The sequence below is a fragment of the Camarhynchus parvulus genome, chromosome 4, assembly GCF_901933205.1.
Source record: "Camarhynchus parvulus chromosome 4, STF_HiC, whole genome shotgun sequence".
NCBI classification, from domain to species: Eukaryota; Metazoa; Chordata; class Aves; order Passeriformes; family Thraupidae; genus Camarhynchus; species Camarhynchus parvulus.
The window spans coordinates 61,971,227-61,987,441 of NC_044574.1; the positions used below are offsets into that span (position 1 = coordinate 61,971,227).

General features: G+C 50.7%; 1 protein-coding gene across 1 annotated transcript in view; it reads left to right on the plus strand.

Moving 5' to 3' along the window:
- Nucleotides 1–12,462, plus strand: part of SEPTIN11 (septin 11) — a 41,813-nt gene extending 29,351 nt beyond the window's left edge. The window contains exons 6-10 of the mRNA XM_030946927.1: nt 796–892; nt 1,834–2,002; nt 5,239–5,371; nt 5,800–5,987; nt 9,142–12,462. Coding sequence (XP_030802787.1) covers nt 796–892; nt 1,834–2,002; nt 5,239–5,371; nt 5,800–5,987; nt 9,142–9,157 — 603 coding nt within the window. The 3' untranslated portion in view covers nt 9,158–12,462. The remainder of the gene's footprint in view (nt 1–795; nt 893–1,833; nt 2,003–5,238; nt 5,372–5,799; nt 5,988–9,141) is intronic.
- The last annotated feature ends 3,753 nt before the right edge of the window (nt 12,463–16,215 follow it).

Genomic DNA, 16,215 nt, shown 5'->3' on the forward strand with positions numbered 1-16,215 from the left:
TGCAGAGCTCTGCCTTCCTCAGGTGCAGCCTGGCTGCTGGGAAACCCCTCTGCCAGATAATCGCATGTCCTCTGCCCTGACATCTTCCCCTCCCACCCCGGCTGTGACCACAGCTTGGCTGACACAGCTCCTGCTCCCAGAGCTTGCACCCAGCCCCTTTGGATGCTGTTAAGGCAGGGAGAGTTCCACTGGGCTGGGCTGGGCTGGCAGCTGAGGTGAGCTCCCTCCTGGCAGCAGCCACACTTCTGGGAGTAGATCCCAGATTGCCCCCACCACACCCACAGAGAGACCTGGACGGAGCAGAGCTCCATGACTCAGATGTGTCAGCCGAGGGCTGGGTCAGCTCTGCTCTTCCCCTCACTCACAGCTTTGCCCTGTGTAAGAGGAAGCATTAGCAGTTCTTTGTAGCACCAAAACCCCCTGAATTTTGCCTTCCTTGAGAGGATCTAGTGTATTTTCTTTTTTATTGTTTCACGGTTCTTTTTTCTCGGTGTTCAAATTCAGTTCTAATTTGTAAGGCTTGTTCTGTGCTTAAGACAGTAGTGCTTTGTAATTAAATGGAAAACAATGTACGTATCTTGTATTTTTATGACTTCAGAATTTTGGGCTTTAAGTCTGATCAGGTTTCTCATCCAGATTGTCCTGTTGCTCTTCCTGAAACACCAGACGAATTGCAAAGGCGTTTAAACAACTTAAATTTAGCAGAGCTGCCCCAGTAAACAGCTTTCTTGAGAAACAATCTCTGGCAAGGCAGCAAAGGAAATCCCCGGCCTCACTGTCCCTTTCCTTTTGTAGGTCCACCTTCCTTTTGCCGTGGTTGGCAGCACTGAGGAAGTGAAGATTGGCAACAAGATGGCGAAAGCCAGGCAGTACCCCTGGGGTGTCGTGCAGGGTACGTTACCAAGGGCACCAGCCAGGCCTTCTCAGCCTATCCCCTTCTGATCCAAGAATAACCAGTTCTGTTACTTCCATCTCTGGACAGCCTTTACCAAAATCTGAGAGAGTGCAGCTTAGATCTGAGCATGGGCATCTGGACATGCAGCCAAAAGCTCCTTCCTGCAGGAGGGCAGAGTTTGGCCAGGACACTGTTTGCAGCCCAGGCTTTGCTGAAGCTGCCAAAAATCCAGAGCTGATCCTTGCTTTCCAGCTAGCACTGAGAAATACAGAATTGAGATGGTGATGGTCTCCTTGTGGCTTCAGTTGTGTATCCCATTGGAGAATGGCCCAGGAAGCTGCAGGGGAGCATTCACAGTGCAGTTCTGTAAAACTCTCTGGTTTCTCAGTAATACCAGCTGCCCCTGAAGCAGCTTCAGAGACTTCAGTTGTGTTTACCAGAGGATGGTACTGGGAAAAACAGTTAGGAAAGAAGCTGATGTATTTGGGAGGTCTTGGACTTGACCTGTGTCCTTCTGGGTTCTTGCTGTTCCCAGAAGACTAGGACCAGATAGCTGGAGATTGAGTTTAGACTTGGCCTCTGCAAGCCCCTGTGAGTGCTAGGATTTTGAGTGGGTTTGGGTGGGAAGTGAAATCCTGTGAGCAAACAGATCATCACCTTGCTGGTGCCAAAATGGGTGGGGAGATGGGAGCCCTGTGACAGATGGGCAATGCACAGATCTTGCAAATCCAGCGCAGGCCTTGAACTCAGGCCCGTGCTGGCGTGGGATGGCCTCAGCCCCAGTTCAGCAGGGTGTTTTGGTGTGGGCTGACTTGGAGTTGTGCTCGAGTGCCTGAAGAGCTCTGAGGTTTGCTGCACTGGGGCCCAGATCCAGGGAAGGGGGGAGCCCAGCTCCCGGGTTTCATGTTCTCCCTGTGGATATTGTGTCGTTTTTGCAGTTGAAAATGAAAACCACTGTGACTTTGTGAAGCTGCGGGAGATGCTGATCCGAGTGAACATGGAGGACTTGCGGGAGCAGACGCACACCCGGCACTATGAGCTGTACAGGCGCTGCAAGCTGGAAGAGATGGGCTTCAAGGACACAGATCCAGACAGCAAACCTTTCAGGTAGGGATGTGCAACCCAGGCACTGCTGTGCTCTGCAGTCTGCTTGCTCTGCTGCTGCTCAGGGCTGCCTGAAATTCTGGTTAGGAAAAGTGCAGCCATATCTGTGCGACAGCAAGGTGGCCCATGCTCTGGGGACATCCTGGGGTAAATGATCTCTTGACCCTCCTGGAGCTCTTCACAGCTGGCCCAAGGTGAGCTGTGAAGAGGGTGCCACGGTCTCATGCCTGAGGTTTGGCTGAACACATAGTTCATTCTGTCAGACAGCTTTATTGGTCTGCAGCCCAAGCCATTAGCCAGGGACAGCAGCTGTGTGGGAATTTGGGAGGGAGTGTTTGTTTTCTCCCTTCATTTCCTGTTTCCCAATCCTCCCCAGCTTTTCCCCAGTAATTGCACCCCCTGCCTCACAGTGTTCCATGTTCCTCTCTGCCTCCTGGGGAAGGCAGTCAGAATTCCAGTGCACTGGTGGGGGCTTGCCCCTGTAACACACATGTGTGTCAGGGGCTGGCATTGGTTTGGGGTCTTGTTTCTGACTTACTGAGCTGATGCAGCTGCACTTCTTCTGCAGCAGAAACCTGGCTGGAATCAGTCAAGCCCAGTTCTGTTACTAAGCCCAAGTGTGAAGCTTTATTGGATTTCCTTTCTGGAGAGCAATGGCTTAAGATGGGCTCAGCCCTTCCTTTGGAGGAATCTGAGGAATTTCCATTGCTTCCTGTACACGAGGCCTCTTTTGACCAAGCTATAAGTAGAAAGGAAATGAAAATGTACAGAATTTCTCCATCTGCTACGTGCTAGTTCAGAGCAGCTCGCTCTGGGTGCCTTTTCCCTCCAATAAACAAACAAAACCTATGATCCCAAGCTGTTTGGCCGAGGCTGATGTATATCTGAAATGAGGGAGACATTCTCTCTGAGCTCAGGGATCAAAAGGATGCTTTTCCCTGCATCTTGGCCCCAGGAGCCACAGGAACTGCTGCACTTCAGCCAGCTTGCATCAGCCAGGGGCAGGGAGCCTTTGGCAAATCTCAGGGGGAGCAGGGCAGGAGGTCCCAGCAAAGCCTTGGTGCTGTGTAGGAGCTTCTGTGAGGTGTGGAAAAGGGGCACTGGTGATGTCTGGGACCCCCACCTTGCTTGGCCAGGCTGCAAGAGGTCAGGAGGGAGCCCCAGGATCCCAACAGGCATCAGCTCCATGAAATGAGGTCCCTTTGCACAGAGACCCTTCTGCTGTCCTCTGTCTGTTGTGGGCTGGATTCTTTGCTGCTCTGGTTGAACTTTTCAAAATACTCCTTTTTCAAATAATATTATTTGCCAGGGCATCCTTCAGTGTGTGGGGGCGTGTTGGGAAATCAAGTTACTCTTGTAGTTTAGGTTCATATGGTTGTGTACTTAAAAGCCAATTCCCTTGTCGTCTTTGCCTGTGAGAAGCAGCAGGGATCCCAGTTGGTTTGGACTGTTATTCCTTAGGGCTGTAATTATTTTTTTCACATGCAGCCTGGGAGTTGCCAGGCCTGTTTCTCTGAGAACTTGGCTCCTTTGGAAGTCAGAGTCACTGCAGCAGAGAATGAAGCTTTGAACCTGGGACAATTTAACAGGAAGCCCCTGCCCTCTCACTCCTGCCAGGCTTTTCCTGCCTGCCCATCGCCCAGCACGGTGTTTTTGGAAGTGAGCTTTGGAGGGAGTGGATTCCAGTCCACAATCCCATGAGCTGCGTGCAGAGCTTTCTGTTTCACTCTCTGAGGCTCTGCTGCTCCCTAGGACAGCGTGGCGCTAATTGCAGATTCAGTTTGTGCTCACTGAGCAGCAAAGGCTCACCTGCCCTCGGGCTTTGCCACATCCTTCACAAGGAATTGAAGTTTCAGTGTCCACAGTCAGAGCATTAAATCCAGCACTGAATTTTAGGGAGGTTTTGTTTTGAGTCTCCTGAAGACTGTATGCTGTGAGAGGTCTGGTTCTGCATGTAGCTAAAAATCCAAAGATAGCTCTTGCCCTGCTCTCCCACGAAAGGATTTTTGTAGTTTTTAGAATCAGTATTTTTGCTTCCATGTGTAGGAAGCTGGTGTGGTCATGTGGAATGGTGTGATTTCTCTGGGGCGGCCAGTGCTGTGCCAGAACAGCTCTGGGCATCCTGTCTGGAGGGTATTTTAGGAAGTAACTGAAGTGCCTATTAATTAGCAGAGTTAAATACAAGGCTTGAGATAATCTGACAAGTTGTGTTCCCCAGCTCAATATTGCATCCCCTAAAAAAACCTCAACCAATAAAAAAGCCATCAAACCCCTCAGCACTGCTAGGGAAAGTAAAAGCTTAACTTTGTTGGAATTAGGATGTTCCACTGGCCCAAGAGTTTATGTGTTCCTTAGGCACATGGATGCAACGTGTCTGTGTGACTTCAGTGGAGTTTTCATTTTAAAAATGCTTTTTCAGAAAAGCCTCTTGGGGGAAATAGTTATCATTCCCACACTATCATTATGGCTGGGCTATCCAAATCCATTTAAGGAATAAAACAAAAGAGGAATTTGGCATCCAGAGTTCCTAAGAGGCTTTAAAAATCTCAGAGGTACATGGACAACATATTTCATGTCCCAAATCTTCCCTGCCTATCTCAGTGTTGGGGAAATGAAGGAATGCCAAGGAGTGGAGGGGGAGTGAAGAAATCCAGTCATGTGGTTATTTGGAGTAGGAAGGCTGCTGATGGTTTGAAAAGGCCAAAGGAGAAAGGGAGGTCTCCCAGGGTGGTGTTATCTAAATCAAGCCCCTGATGTGACTCTATTAGCAAGGAGTAGTGAAAATGAATTCTGCCCTGTGTCAGTGTCGTGCCTAATGAGCTACACTGAGGCAGATTTCTCCCGGGTCTGCTACACAAACCTTGCATTTGGAACACAGAGACTTGGCACAAACAAAGGGAGAAGGGAGGCGGTGTGGCTCCGAGGGATCACCGGCCCCGTGGGCATCGGGGATTGCTGCAGGCACTTGTGTAGAGGCTGCTTCTCTTCCAGGACAGCCACCCTGCCTGCTGAGTGATGCACGGGACGCTGTGCAGGGAGCTCGGCTCCTCCTTTCCATTCGCCTCCCACTGCTGCCACCTAGCAAGCTGGGATGGCTTTCACGGGGGTGATGCTGCCTCTGCTGGAGCCTCTGCTGTGTTTTGTGACACGACAGCCTAAGTGCTGAGGTCTCCGAGGGCTGGAAGCTCCTGGCTGTGCTTGAAACACTGTTCTGACTGGGTTTTGTGTGCTTTTAACAGTCTCCAAGAGACTTATGAAGCAAAGAGGAATGAATTCCTGGGCGAACTCCAGAAGAAGGAGGACGAAATGAGGCAGATGTTTGTCATGCGAGTGAAGGAGAAGGAAGCAGAGTTGAAGGAAGCAGAGAAGGATGTGAGTATATTGTAACTGTGAGGGCAGGGCTGTTAGAGAACATGTCCTGCTGGGGCAGGAAGCTGCTCCTCGGGCCTTGTGCTGCTGCAGAGGTGCAGACGAGTACAGCCCTCAGTGCCCAAGTTCCCTTGCTCTGCACGAACTTGATAGAGTACCAAGGTACCAAGCATTGAGGAATGGAATATGGAGGTGTGCAAGTGTCCGGAGGCCTGCTGCTGTGGGAATTCCTGCTCTCTTGAGTGCCAGTGATGGTTACCTGCAGGGCTTTTCTCACGAGTCAGGCAGACTGGGGACAGGCTGATGGCCTGCAGGCAGTGCAGGGAGGCCTCAGTGCCAGCAGGAACACCTGGGGCATCATTGCCAGTAAATCAGGGTGGAACGTTCCTTCCTCTCTTCCCAGCCAATTCTCACTGTCTCTGTCCCGGCAGCTTCACGAAAAATTTGACCATCTAAAGAGGACTCACCAAGAAGAGAAGAAAAAGGTGGAAGACAAAAAGAAGGAACTTGAGGAAGAGCTGAACAACTTTCAAAAGAAGAAGGCAGCAGCTCAGCTATTACAGTCACAGGCTCAGCAGGCAGGTTCTCAACAAACCAAGAAAGACAAGGACAAGAAAAAGTAAGCGGATGTCACCCACACCCTTTGTAGGGTTTGTTATAAGTTTTGGGAGGTTGTTTTTTTCTTTCTTGCTGCATGTCTGTATTTGCTTTTCCCCATTACCAGACTGGAAACAGGCCTTTTCTCAGCCTGATCAAATAAAATATTTTTTTTTTCTAAAGGGTGGGCCAGGGACATGATCTTAATTTTTATCTAGAAGAGTACCTTCAAATTTTATCTTCAAGTCTGACTGGTGTGGGAGAGCAATTGGATGGTGGAGTTTTGATTTGTAATCTGTTCAGCATCTTCTGGAACTATGGGATGTTCTGGACTCAGATTTATCTGCCTGAGCCAGAAGTATTAAGGGAGTTGCTACCCGTCCTTTCTTTTACCGATAGTCTCCAGTTCCCATTCCTTAAGGCTGTAGTTGTAAGTAGAAGTAAATTAGAAACCAAAACCACCATGTTATTTTTACATGGGGAATGCTAGTGCCAAAAGTGATGACTTGGAAGCTTGCTTTAAAGACAAGAAGCTTTGGTTTTGTATTTTTTTAGAAAAACAAACTACTACGGTACTGTAATTGCAGTTAAATGGTGTTTGTGGTTGTATCAAGTTGACATAAGCTAAGAAACCCTTACCTTTTAGTCAAGATCATGGCACTGGTTTTTACTATTTTATATTTGTGTCCTAGGAGTGTGACCCTTTGCCCTCCCCTGGCTTTTTCCATTCCTAGTAAGAGGGTGCTCATGGAAGTCCTTAGTGAGTCACCTGTGCTAAGGGTGCTTAGTTGGTACTGCCATTGGGAAGGCTGGGGATGCAGCAAATCTCATTGGAAAACACTTGGTTAACCCACACACAAAAATGACAGTTCCACACTGCTTTCACTGCTCAGGAGAGAATGGAGTGTTCCTTAGAGTAACAGGGGTGGTGTCACCCCTGGCAGAGCCAAGTGCCAGCAGGGCCTTGCCTCAGACACTTGTGTCTCCGGTGCCAGCCTGGGAGCTGCAGCCTGGCCTGAGCTGTGTGGCAGCAGCTGTGCAGCAGATGCGCTGGGGTTTCACAGCTTTCACCCTCGCTGCATGGCCCCTGTCTCTGGTTCTGTGCCCGGCGTCGGTCGCTGCTGCCCGGGGCAGGTGGGCAGGGCCTGGGGCCGCTTCCTCAGCTGCTGTAAATTGATGTAGCTCCTATGGAGCTGTGCTGCTCGGTGCTGGCTGAGGACGTGGCCCTGGGCCCTGCCAGGATCCGTGGAGTGCTGTATGCTGCACACTGTGCTCGGGGAGAAATCCTTACAGACCAGACCCAGGGGTGTCGGGCTGAGCACTGGAGCCAGCCAGTGTCGGCAGCTAAGGCCCAGGCATGCTGAAACCCCCTGCTGCAGGTAGCTGGGACACTCATCTTCTCTCACCTGAGATCTCAGACATGGTGATGCATTCCCTAAAGAGAATAGAAAGTTTTGAAGACCCTTTTCCTTATCTCTCAGAGTTAGCCTAGTATTTTTAAGAACTGTGCAGTCAGATTTTTTCGTCTCTCAGCTGTAGGACCAGTGCAGTACAGAATGGCCTGGGGAGTTCTGTCCCTTTGGGTGGTCAGTGTGAGCTCCTGTTTGGTTCCAGCCTCGTGGGTGAGACAGGGCTGTTCCCAGGGACCGTGACAAAGCAGAACAAAAGGTTCTGCTTTGCTGCTGCGTTCACAGAAATCCAGCCTCGAGGAACATGCCCGTGTTTTAGTGTGTCCTTTGTGTCGCTCCATGCCAGGTGCTGTACCTGCTGCAGGTGTTCTCTAGTGTCAGAGTTACTAACAGAGGCTTTCAAGGGAAATGCTGATGCTCCTGCCTTGTAGCTCGCCTTGGTTTTCTGAAGGCTTTCAGTTTCTCCTTGCAGTCTAATGTGGAGCTGCAGTTTGTGTAGTTAAGGCTTCCAACCTCTCTCTCTGCTGCCATGGCCTGTGGTGCTTCTTGTGCAGTTGCCAGAGGAAAGCCTTGCCGTGCCTGACCCTTACAGCCTCCCCGCAAAGTAATTAATGGGAATGCTTGATTTTTCTCAAGGTGGGATTGGATTTCTCTGATTCAGACAAGAGAGACTTCCCATTGTGCTGTGCATGCTGGAGGGAAGGCTCGGGGTGAACTCTGCTGCTGGCCTGACTCCATGAGGGAGAGCTCAGCCTTCTTGATTTCCACACTATTCCTCCAAAAATTCTCTAGCTTGTACTCTTTTTATCTAAAAAGTTTGGGACTGTGGCCTGACAGCAGCAGTGTTTGGGGACAGCACATCTGCGTCCCTCAGGCACCGAAGGGGTGGCTGCAGAGCAGACTCTGGCACTTGCCTGGATGTGGGGCTGAGCCCCTGCTGTAGGGGACTGTGCTTCCAACCTGACCAGTCTGGAGAGAGCTTCTGGCAGCAGAGCCAGTGGGAGAGGCAAGCAGCCTTCTGGTGCTGGCCTGCTGCTGGCTGGATGGCCACATGCCTCAACATGTGCTGTTGTTGCTGCTCATCCGCAGCCCCCCAGGAGCCAGGACCATCTGCTTGGCTTCTGTCTCCAGTTATTAAAAGCTGCCTCAGAAAGCCAAGTGTAAAACCTTTTTTTTTTTCCCCAGTTCCTTTCCACTTAAGCTTCCAGTCCAATGTGCCTGGCCTGGCCATCAGGGACCATGCTAGTCCCAAAGCAGTCCCTGAGCTACAACACCCCTGTCAGGGCCTGGCCCAACACCCTGTAAAAAGAGGGGTTTGGTGGTGTCTGAAGGATCTGAGCTGACCGTGAAAGCCCAAGTGCTTGGAGACATCCTGCTGTCCAGGTGTGAGATACCTGAGCTATCCTGCTAGGATGCCCATGGGAAGTACCCCAAGCTGGCCGCCTGCACCCATTTCCCAGCTGGGAACAAATGAGCCCCAAAGCCACCGAGCTCTGTGGTGACAGGCTGTCACCTGGACCAGCTTACAGGGTTGGTTGGTCAGTACTTCTGTCCCTGCAGTTTTTCTTTTCACTTTTGCTTGTCATAGGCCAGAGTAGAGCCCAGCCTTGAGGTTGAATTTCTTTGTAATTCCATAATCCATCTGCATGCCCACCCACCGGAGCGGGTTGCTGGTGTTGGCTCTCCTGGCTTTCTTTATTTTTTTTGCATTTTGAGTTCAATTAGTGCTAACTTTTTTGTTTTTTGTTCTGTTTTTTTAACTTGCAGTGCAAGCTTCACATAAAGCCTGTCGAGCCAAGGATGTTCCTGCATTCACCTGCTTTTGCAGTAATGTGTCTCTGCCATCTGTTTTCTTTTTATATTTTTTTTTCCATTTTTTAACATGAATAACTATTAACTTGTCTAATAACATAGTGGGAACAAGAAGGAAGAGGGATTGGGTGCAGGACTGTGTGTGAGTGGAAGTTCAGGGGTGGGTGGAGGGACAGGGTAATCATGATGACACCATGCATTTTTCTCACCAAAACCATCAGCAGTAAATTATTTTTGGCCCCCAGTCTGAACCAAGAGTCAGAGTTGGCTGTCAGCAGCTCAGGTGTTGGCTGGCTCAGGTGCCCTCAGTGCTGCTGGCTGTGCTGTGGGATCCCCAGGGAATGAGTGTTGCAGGAATGTCCCAGCCAGCCCAGGCCATGGCTGGAGCTGGAGTTTAGCCTGACCCACGTTCCTTGAGGAGCTGATGTGTTCAGCAGCCCCAGTCCCAGCGGGGAGAGGGAGGGGGGTGTGTGTAGATAACCAAGTGTAACTGACCTTGCATGCCGTGACATTTGCATGATAATTTGTGTTAGCTCCTGTTCGTGCTGTCCGCCCTGGCCTGGTTTCCAGCCTCCCTTCCAGCTCAGCCACCTCGGGGAAGGACCATTCCCAGCACTGCTCCCCCTGCACCATTGCCTCAAACCTTTGGAGCCTCCCTTAAAATCCTGCCTGCTTTCCAAGGGGCAGGATCTTAACAAGGCTTAGCAGCCCTCATGGGCAGGGGGAAGATAGAGCCTTCAGCATCCTCTTGGAGCTTCCAGGAGCATGTGGGATCCACAATTCCAGGTCAAGGGAGAGAAGGTGCCTGGACACAGTCTCTGTGCTGCCCCCAAGCCCTCCTGCAGCAGGAATAATGTCCCATTCAGGTGTTCCTAGGACATGCCAAGGAGCTGTAGGATAAGCCAGGCCCTGCTCTCTGGCCAGCACACAGTGGAAATGGGTCTGTTTCAAGTGTTTTTTCCATGCCATTTCTTTCAGACAGTGTCATTCCCTTCCTTCCCAAGGAGTGGCGAGCCGTGCTTACCCTGTGACTCCTGGATTTCTTCCTCTGCCAGTGCACAGCCAGCACTTCCTAGCTAGGCAGTCTCTTTAAAGCCTTCTTTAAACCTTTCTTACACAAAACTCTTCCTACCTGAGTCTTCCACTGCAGCTGTTTGCCTGCTTCTGGATGGAATTTCTCTGGGGAGAAAAGAAAAGGCAGACTTCTCACTTCTTTTAATCACTTTTTCCTCAGGTGTTGGATTGGGAAGTGCTTGGAGGTTAGCTTATGGGTTGTCCCGCTTTTTAACCCTCACTGCTTAAACATGGCTTTAGGAAGAGAATATCTATGAACCATGTCTTGGTAGACAGCAAAAATGGATAAATAAGCTGGAAATAAAGCAGTTAACCTTTTTATCCTTTTAAAAAAAATTATAAATTTTTTTTTAGACTTTTTTTTAAAGTAGTTTTAAAAATTATTTTTTTGTTGTTGTTGTTGTTTGGGTTTGGTTTTTTCCCCTCCTGGAGTTGCCAACTATGCACTTTTCATCAGGTTAAATAGGTTTGCTGCAGGGTTAGTTGGAAAAATGAAATTCTGGTTCTTGTGGCTTCTGGCTAACCCAGCTTTAAAATCTTGAGTTATGAAGGAAGAAGTGTGAGTTGTTTGCATGAGTTTTTTACAGTCACATCACATGCCCATCACCGAGTGCTCGTGGCAATATGCTTTGCTTCAGCTGCCTCTATGCATGTCATCTTTTTAATTACCAGTGTTTTGTGCCAAGTAGAAAACTTAATTTTAACATTTATTTCTCCTGCTTCATTTAACAGCCCTTCCAGGGATGTTTAGCAGGGGAAATCAGCTGAGCTGAGCTTTTCCTTTTTGACAGAAAGCTGTGGCCAAGTGCATTAGTGTCTTTTTGGTTGAGTTTTTCTCCAGCAGAAAACCAGCTGTGTTGGAGAAACTGGGAATAAACCACAAACTTGAAGATGTCAAAGGTATTGTTTTGGTTTTTTGCCAAAGGAGATGGAAACTACTTTTTTCCCCATCTTGAACCCCTGGGCCATGTTTAGCTTGTTCCTGCTGCTCTTGTTGCTTTTCCTTTCCTCGTGCCTTTTTTCCCAGTAGCCCCTGATGTGCATGGAGTGAACGATAGACTCAGGTCTGGCTGGATGTGCTTTCACCTCTGCATGTAAGTACAGCAGGAAGAGACTGACCCTTCCTGCCTCGCTCCTGATGGGAGAGCAGCTGTGCTTTTCTGGGAGATGCTCCAAGTCCACTTACTTGCAAGTGGGGTGGTTAACACCCCTCTAAAACTGCATGTTCCTCACAAGGTGGATTTCAGTCCTTAGGCTAATACAGAGGAGCAGGACAGCATGCTGAAATGTGCTTTTTCTGGGATGGGGATGTTCCCAGGGCATGAAGCAAACCCCCAGAATGGAAAAGCAAAGACAGTCCAGGTCTCTGTGAGGGACTGTGGCTGCTCTCTGGAGAGGGGGCACACGTGGGTCTGGCAGGCAGTGGGAGAGGAGGAGATGGATTAAGGGGTTTCTCCCCCAGAACCTTCTGGGGATGACACTGTTCCTTGCAGGGAGGGCAGTGAGTAGGAAGGTGCCCTTGGAGCTTGTGGTTGTGAAATGCATCATCTGAAGATGCATCTCCTGTGGCGCTCCAGGAGTCACAGGGGAAAGCAGGCGCTGGCACCCACCCCAGGCTCCTCTCCAGCTGGAGAGCTGCCACTCCTGTCACCCCTCCACGTGCTTCTGACAGCCTGAAATCCCAGCAGGGAGCTGCATGTCTCCCTGGAAGGACATCCATGTTACACAGGGCCGATGGTTCTGCAGGCAGCTCTCCTCTGCTTCTCCCAACCCCTCCCAGTGCAGATGGAAGTGTCTTTTTGTGTGTGACCACCTCAGCTGTGTCCGTGTGACTCCAGTCCCCTTCTGTGTCCCTTCTCCCGGGCCTGGGCTGCATGTGCAGGGTGTGAGATCTGTGGTGCTCTCGCCAGCGTGTGCCAGCACGGAGCTCTACAAATATGAAGGGTTTTTTAATTAATGGGAAACAAAGCTGTGAACAGCAGTAGAAATCTTGTATTTTTAATATCCTGATTGCCTTAAACCATAGATGTAGGACTTTATTACCTTGCTATTGGAAAATAACCCATGTTTGTAACTAAACAATTGTGTAACCTACATACAGTGTTAATGCAAATGATATGTATGCATCTGTTAGATATTGTCACTTTATTTGATGTTAAAATATTTCAGTTTTCGAATTACAGATGGAATAATAACCTTCTAGCATAAGCTCAGTTATTTCTTGTATATGCTTCAGGCTGCAGATCCACGTAGTGCCAACATTTGAAGTGGGGAGAGGAAATATATTTTTACCCAAAGCTTTGGTCTTTGCGTGGCCTCTGTGACATTTGCTGTTGCTGTTCTGTGGCAGGGTGACAGGAGGGTCACCTGTCAGCCTCTGCCTCCCCAGCAGGTTGTTCTGTGCCTCTGAGGTGCCTCTGTAGGTTCGTGCTGGTGTTTGTCAGTCGCTTCTTGTGGTGGTCATGAGCCTGGTCTCCACCCCAGCTGGTGTCCGGGGGAGCTCGGGCCAGAGTTGATGTGTGTGACACCTGTCCAGTACATTCCCTCCCCCACGACTGATATTAAAATGTTGTTCCTCCTTTGTTCCACCCTCACTTTTTCATTTCAATTCTGAACCTCTGTTTCTTTTCTCTTCTGTTTTTCTCTTTTTTTCTGTAGCTTCTTCTTTATGTAACCGTCACCTTGCCAAAGCCCCCGCACCCTCTCTCCCAGTGGACCGTAGGGCACTGGAAGAGCTGCGGATCCGGGCACCCCTGCCAGGAGAAGAGCCATCTCATTCCTCCATCACGTCTGCCCTCCTCTCCTTCCCCCTTTGTTCCCACCCGTGCGTCTGAGGGTGTGCTGTGCTGTGTGTCTGTGCGGGATCTGCCCGCTCCGGCGCGCCTCCGACAGCGTCCCGGCTTCCAGCACTGCCAGAGGGAACGGCCGCCGGAGGGAGCTCGGCCGCACTGTGCCTCGTTGCTCTGGGTTAGTTGGATTTTTTTGCCTCCCTCCCCGCTTTCTTTTGCCATAGCGTGCACACGCTGCTGGTGACACACACAATGACAGACTGGGGGTGAGTGTGCATAGCTGGAGGATTTAATTTCTGCCTCAAGCCTGGCTGCTTTGCACACCACAACTTCATCTCAAGGGCGTCCTGTGCTCCTCTGGCATGGCTGGAAATCCCTCCATAGACCTGTGATGCTCTCAGTGTGTCACTGCGTGACGGTGGATGTCCCATCCTGTGGCACTGATGGAGCCTGTCCTGGACAGTCAAGGCCTTATTTTTTCTGGCTGTGCCTCACTATGGGCAGAGCAGGATTCTGGTTTTGTACAGCCGAGCTGCACTGGCTCACACATAGATCCAGGGCTTCATTTTGTTTTCATGAAGCCTAATTAGTGATTATTTTTTTAACAGTCCTGAATGTGGGCAAGTTGTTAAAATTCCTACCTTGTTGACTTTGGAAGTGAACTCAACTGAAAAGTTTGACAAGTGCCAAAGGATTGCTTGAAGGTAAAAACAAAACCTGTAAATGTGTGTAGTGACCTCCAGCTGGTTTGGGATGGAGGGAAGGAGGCAGCCTGAGCCTCTTGGGATGTTGGTTTGTGTAGAGTGATGCACTTTGATTTTTAACCGAATACTAGTGATTTATTCTTTGCATCTGTGAACCTTAATCAAAGACTTCCCTTCCTTTAGCCTGCCAAGGTAAAGCTGCCCTGAGTTGGTCTAGGTTTGGCCTCTGGCACTCAGTGTGTGACATGCCAGCTGCTGAGGGGCTCTGCTGAAATCTGCTGGGGTTTTTTTCACAAGCACAGTGTTTTGCAGAACTCTTCAGTGACAAGGGTCAGCTCCCTGCTTGTCCTGGGAAACTCTGCAACCAAAGAAGTGACTTTATAGATACACTCAGAAAGGTTATTGAGTGTTGGCCTTGTGTGTGCTGTACCCTGGTACGTAGCTGGACTTGCTGGCTGTTGCCCAGCCTGAAGGGCTGTGAATATTTGCACAAGTGTAGCTTGGGACAGGACTTGCAGTGATACCAAAACCAGAGCCTGCCCTGCTCTTGAGGCAGGTGGTACCCAGTGCCTCCCACCAGATAGCCAGGTTAGAAACCTGTTTAATTCAGCTTTAACTGAGTACAAAGCAGAGTTGAGGCCATTGCTGGATTAAACCTTGGCTGTGTCTATCCCTGTCTTGCTCTGCAGAACTCTGTGGGTGTTTGTCTTAACTGGGAAGCACCACTTGCAGGATGGGATCCTTGTGTGCCCTGGGCCACCATCCCTACCAAAAAGCCATGGCCCGAGGTTCTCTGCACACAAAGCTGGTCACTGTTGACTGAGAACATGCCTTGCCCATTAAATGTCCAGTTGGGGCTGGCTTTTCTTCCAGTGGTGGCACCTGTGCCAGTCTGCAGTGCCAGTGACCACTGCTGGGGGCCCAAGGCTGTGGCTGTGGGCTGTGCAGCCATGGCAGCCTGCAGCTTGCCCAGGTACCCTGCTCACTACTTGCCCAGCAGCCACCCCAAGTGCTGGCTGCCTCCTGCAGGCTCCTGTGAGACCTCTTCCAGGGAGGGAATCCTCTCCTTATGTTCCCCTCTGTCCTCACACCTCTTTGTTGTTCCTCCTAAACTCCAGATGGAATATTTTAAAAGCCTAATATAAGGAGAAGCAGCCGGGCACACCCTGGATGCCACTGCTCACACGGACTGCCTTTATTTTGCAGCTCTGTAGAGTTGTGCTGTGCTGGTGCCTTGAGTCCTGCTGGCAGCTCTGGAGCTCGTGTCTGCGGGAGGACATAGCGGAGTTAGAGAAAGGCACTAAAGGGAATTGGGATGGAGCAGCAGCGTGCCAGGTGAGGCGGCTCCCTTTGGAGAGGGAAAGGCAGAGGTGAGGGACGATCCAGCCCTGCTGCGAGCAGAGGTGGCAGCACATGGCCTCTAGAGGTCCCCTGCAGCCCAAATTTATTTGTGACTGTTCCAAAGCTTGATGGCGGTGCGTGCCGAGCTGCCGCTCACCAAATCCTCACAAACTGAACTCAGCTCGAAGGGAATGGGCTCAAAACATGGAGTAGCTTTGTTACAGAGCAGGTACTAAACTTCCGGGCTTTTTTTGCCCCAGGTTGTTGAAGTGGACGGCGTCAGCAGAAGGCTTTGGGGTTGGTTGGGGGTTTTTTAAGGGTAGATTCAGGGAGAACAAGTCCCGAAGGAAATCAGTCCCACTCCGTTGGTGGTGGATACAGGGCGGAGGGAAGGGAGCGGGAGGCACAGATGCTGCCAGCGGTGTCTGTGGAACGAGGGGTGGAGCTGCCAGAGGCTGGTGGGGGCTTTCCCACACCCCAGGGCTGGGACCAGGAGTGGGACGTGACCTTCAGCTGTTTCCTGCATGGCTGCAGCTCCTGGGGAAGAGGTGTCAGCAAGGGGAGGGGACGGCTCGGGGAGGTTATTTGTCACCAAGTGTCCCCCAGCAGAGCTGGGAAAGCCACTTCATCCACTCCCAGTTGAAAAGCTGTGCTTTGGGGTTAACCCTTGTGTGGCTGCTGCAGAGGATCCATGCTCTCATGTCTGGAGGGCAAATCCTTCAGGGGTGCTGGGGGGAGCAGCACCGTGTGTGAGGGTGAGCTGGGATGGCAGCTGCAGGCTTGGGAACAAGCAGCAGTGTTCTGGCGGGATGTGGCTGCTGTGCCTGGGGAGCTGCCGGGGCTTGGGGCACTGGGCAAGTGCTTGGGTTTGGGAATGCAGTGGTTTCATCCCACTGCTCCTGTGCGAGATGCTGGGCTCCTGGCCTGCACTGCTCGGCTGCTCCTGGTGCACAGACCCTGTGTTGGCATCTTGGGCTGGTCCATGACACGAAGCACTGGGGTGCTGTGAGGTTTGTGGGAAGGTCATGAATGTGAGGAGTGAAGGGCATGAGGGAATGTTTTCCTGTGGGAAACAAGGAGCCCTGGCACTGCTCCAGTGCAGCCCTGTGCTCCAGCAGTGG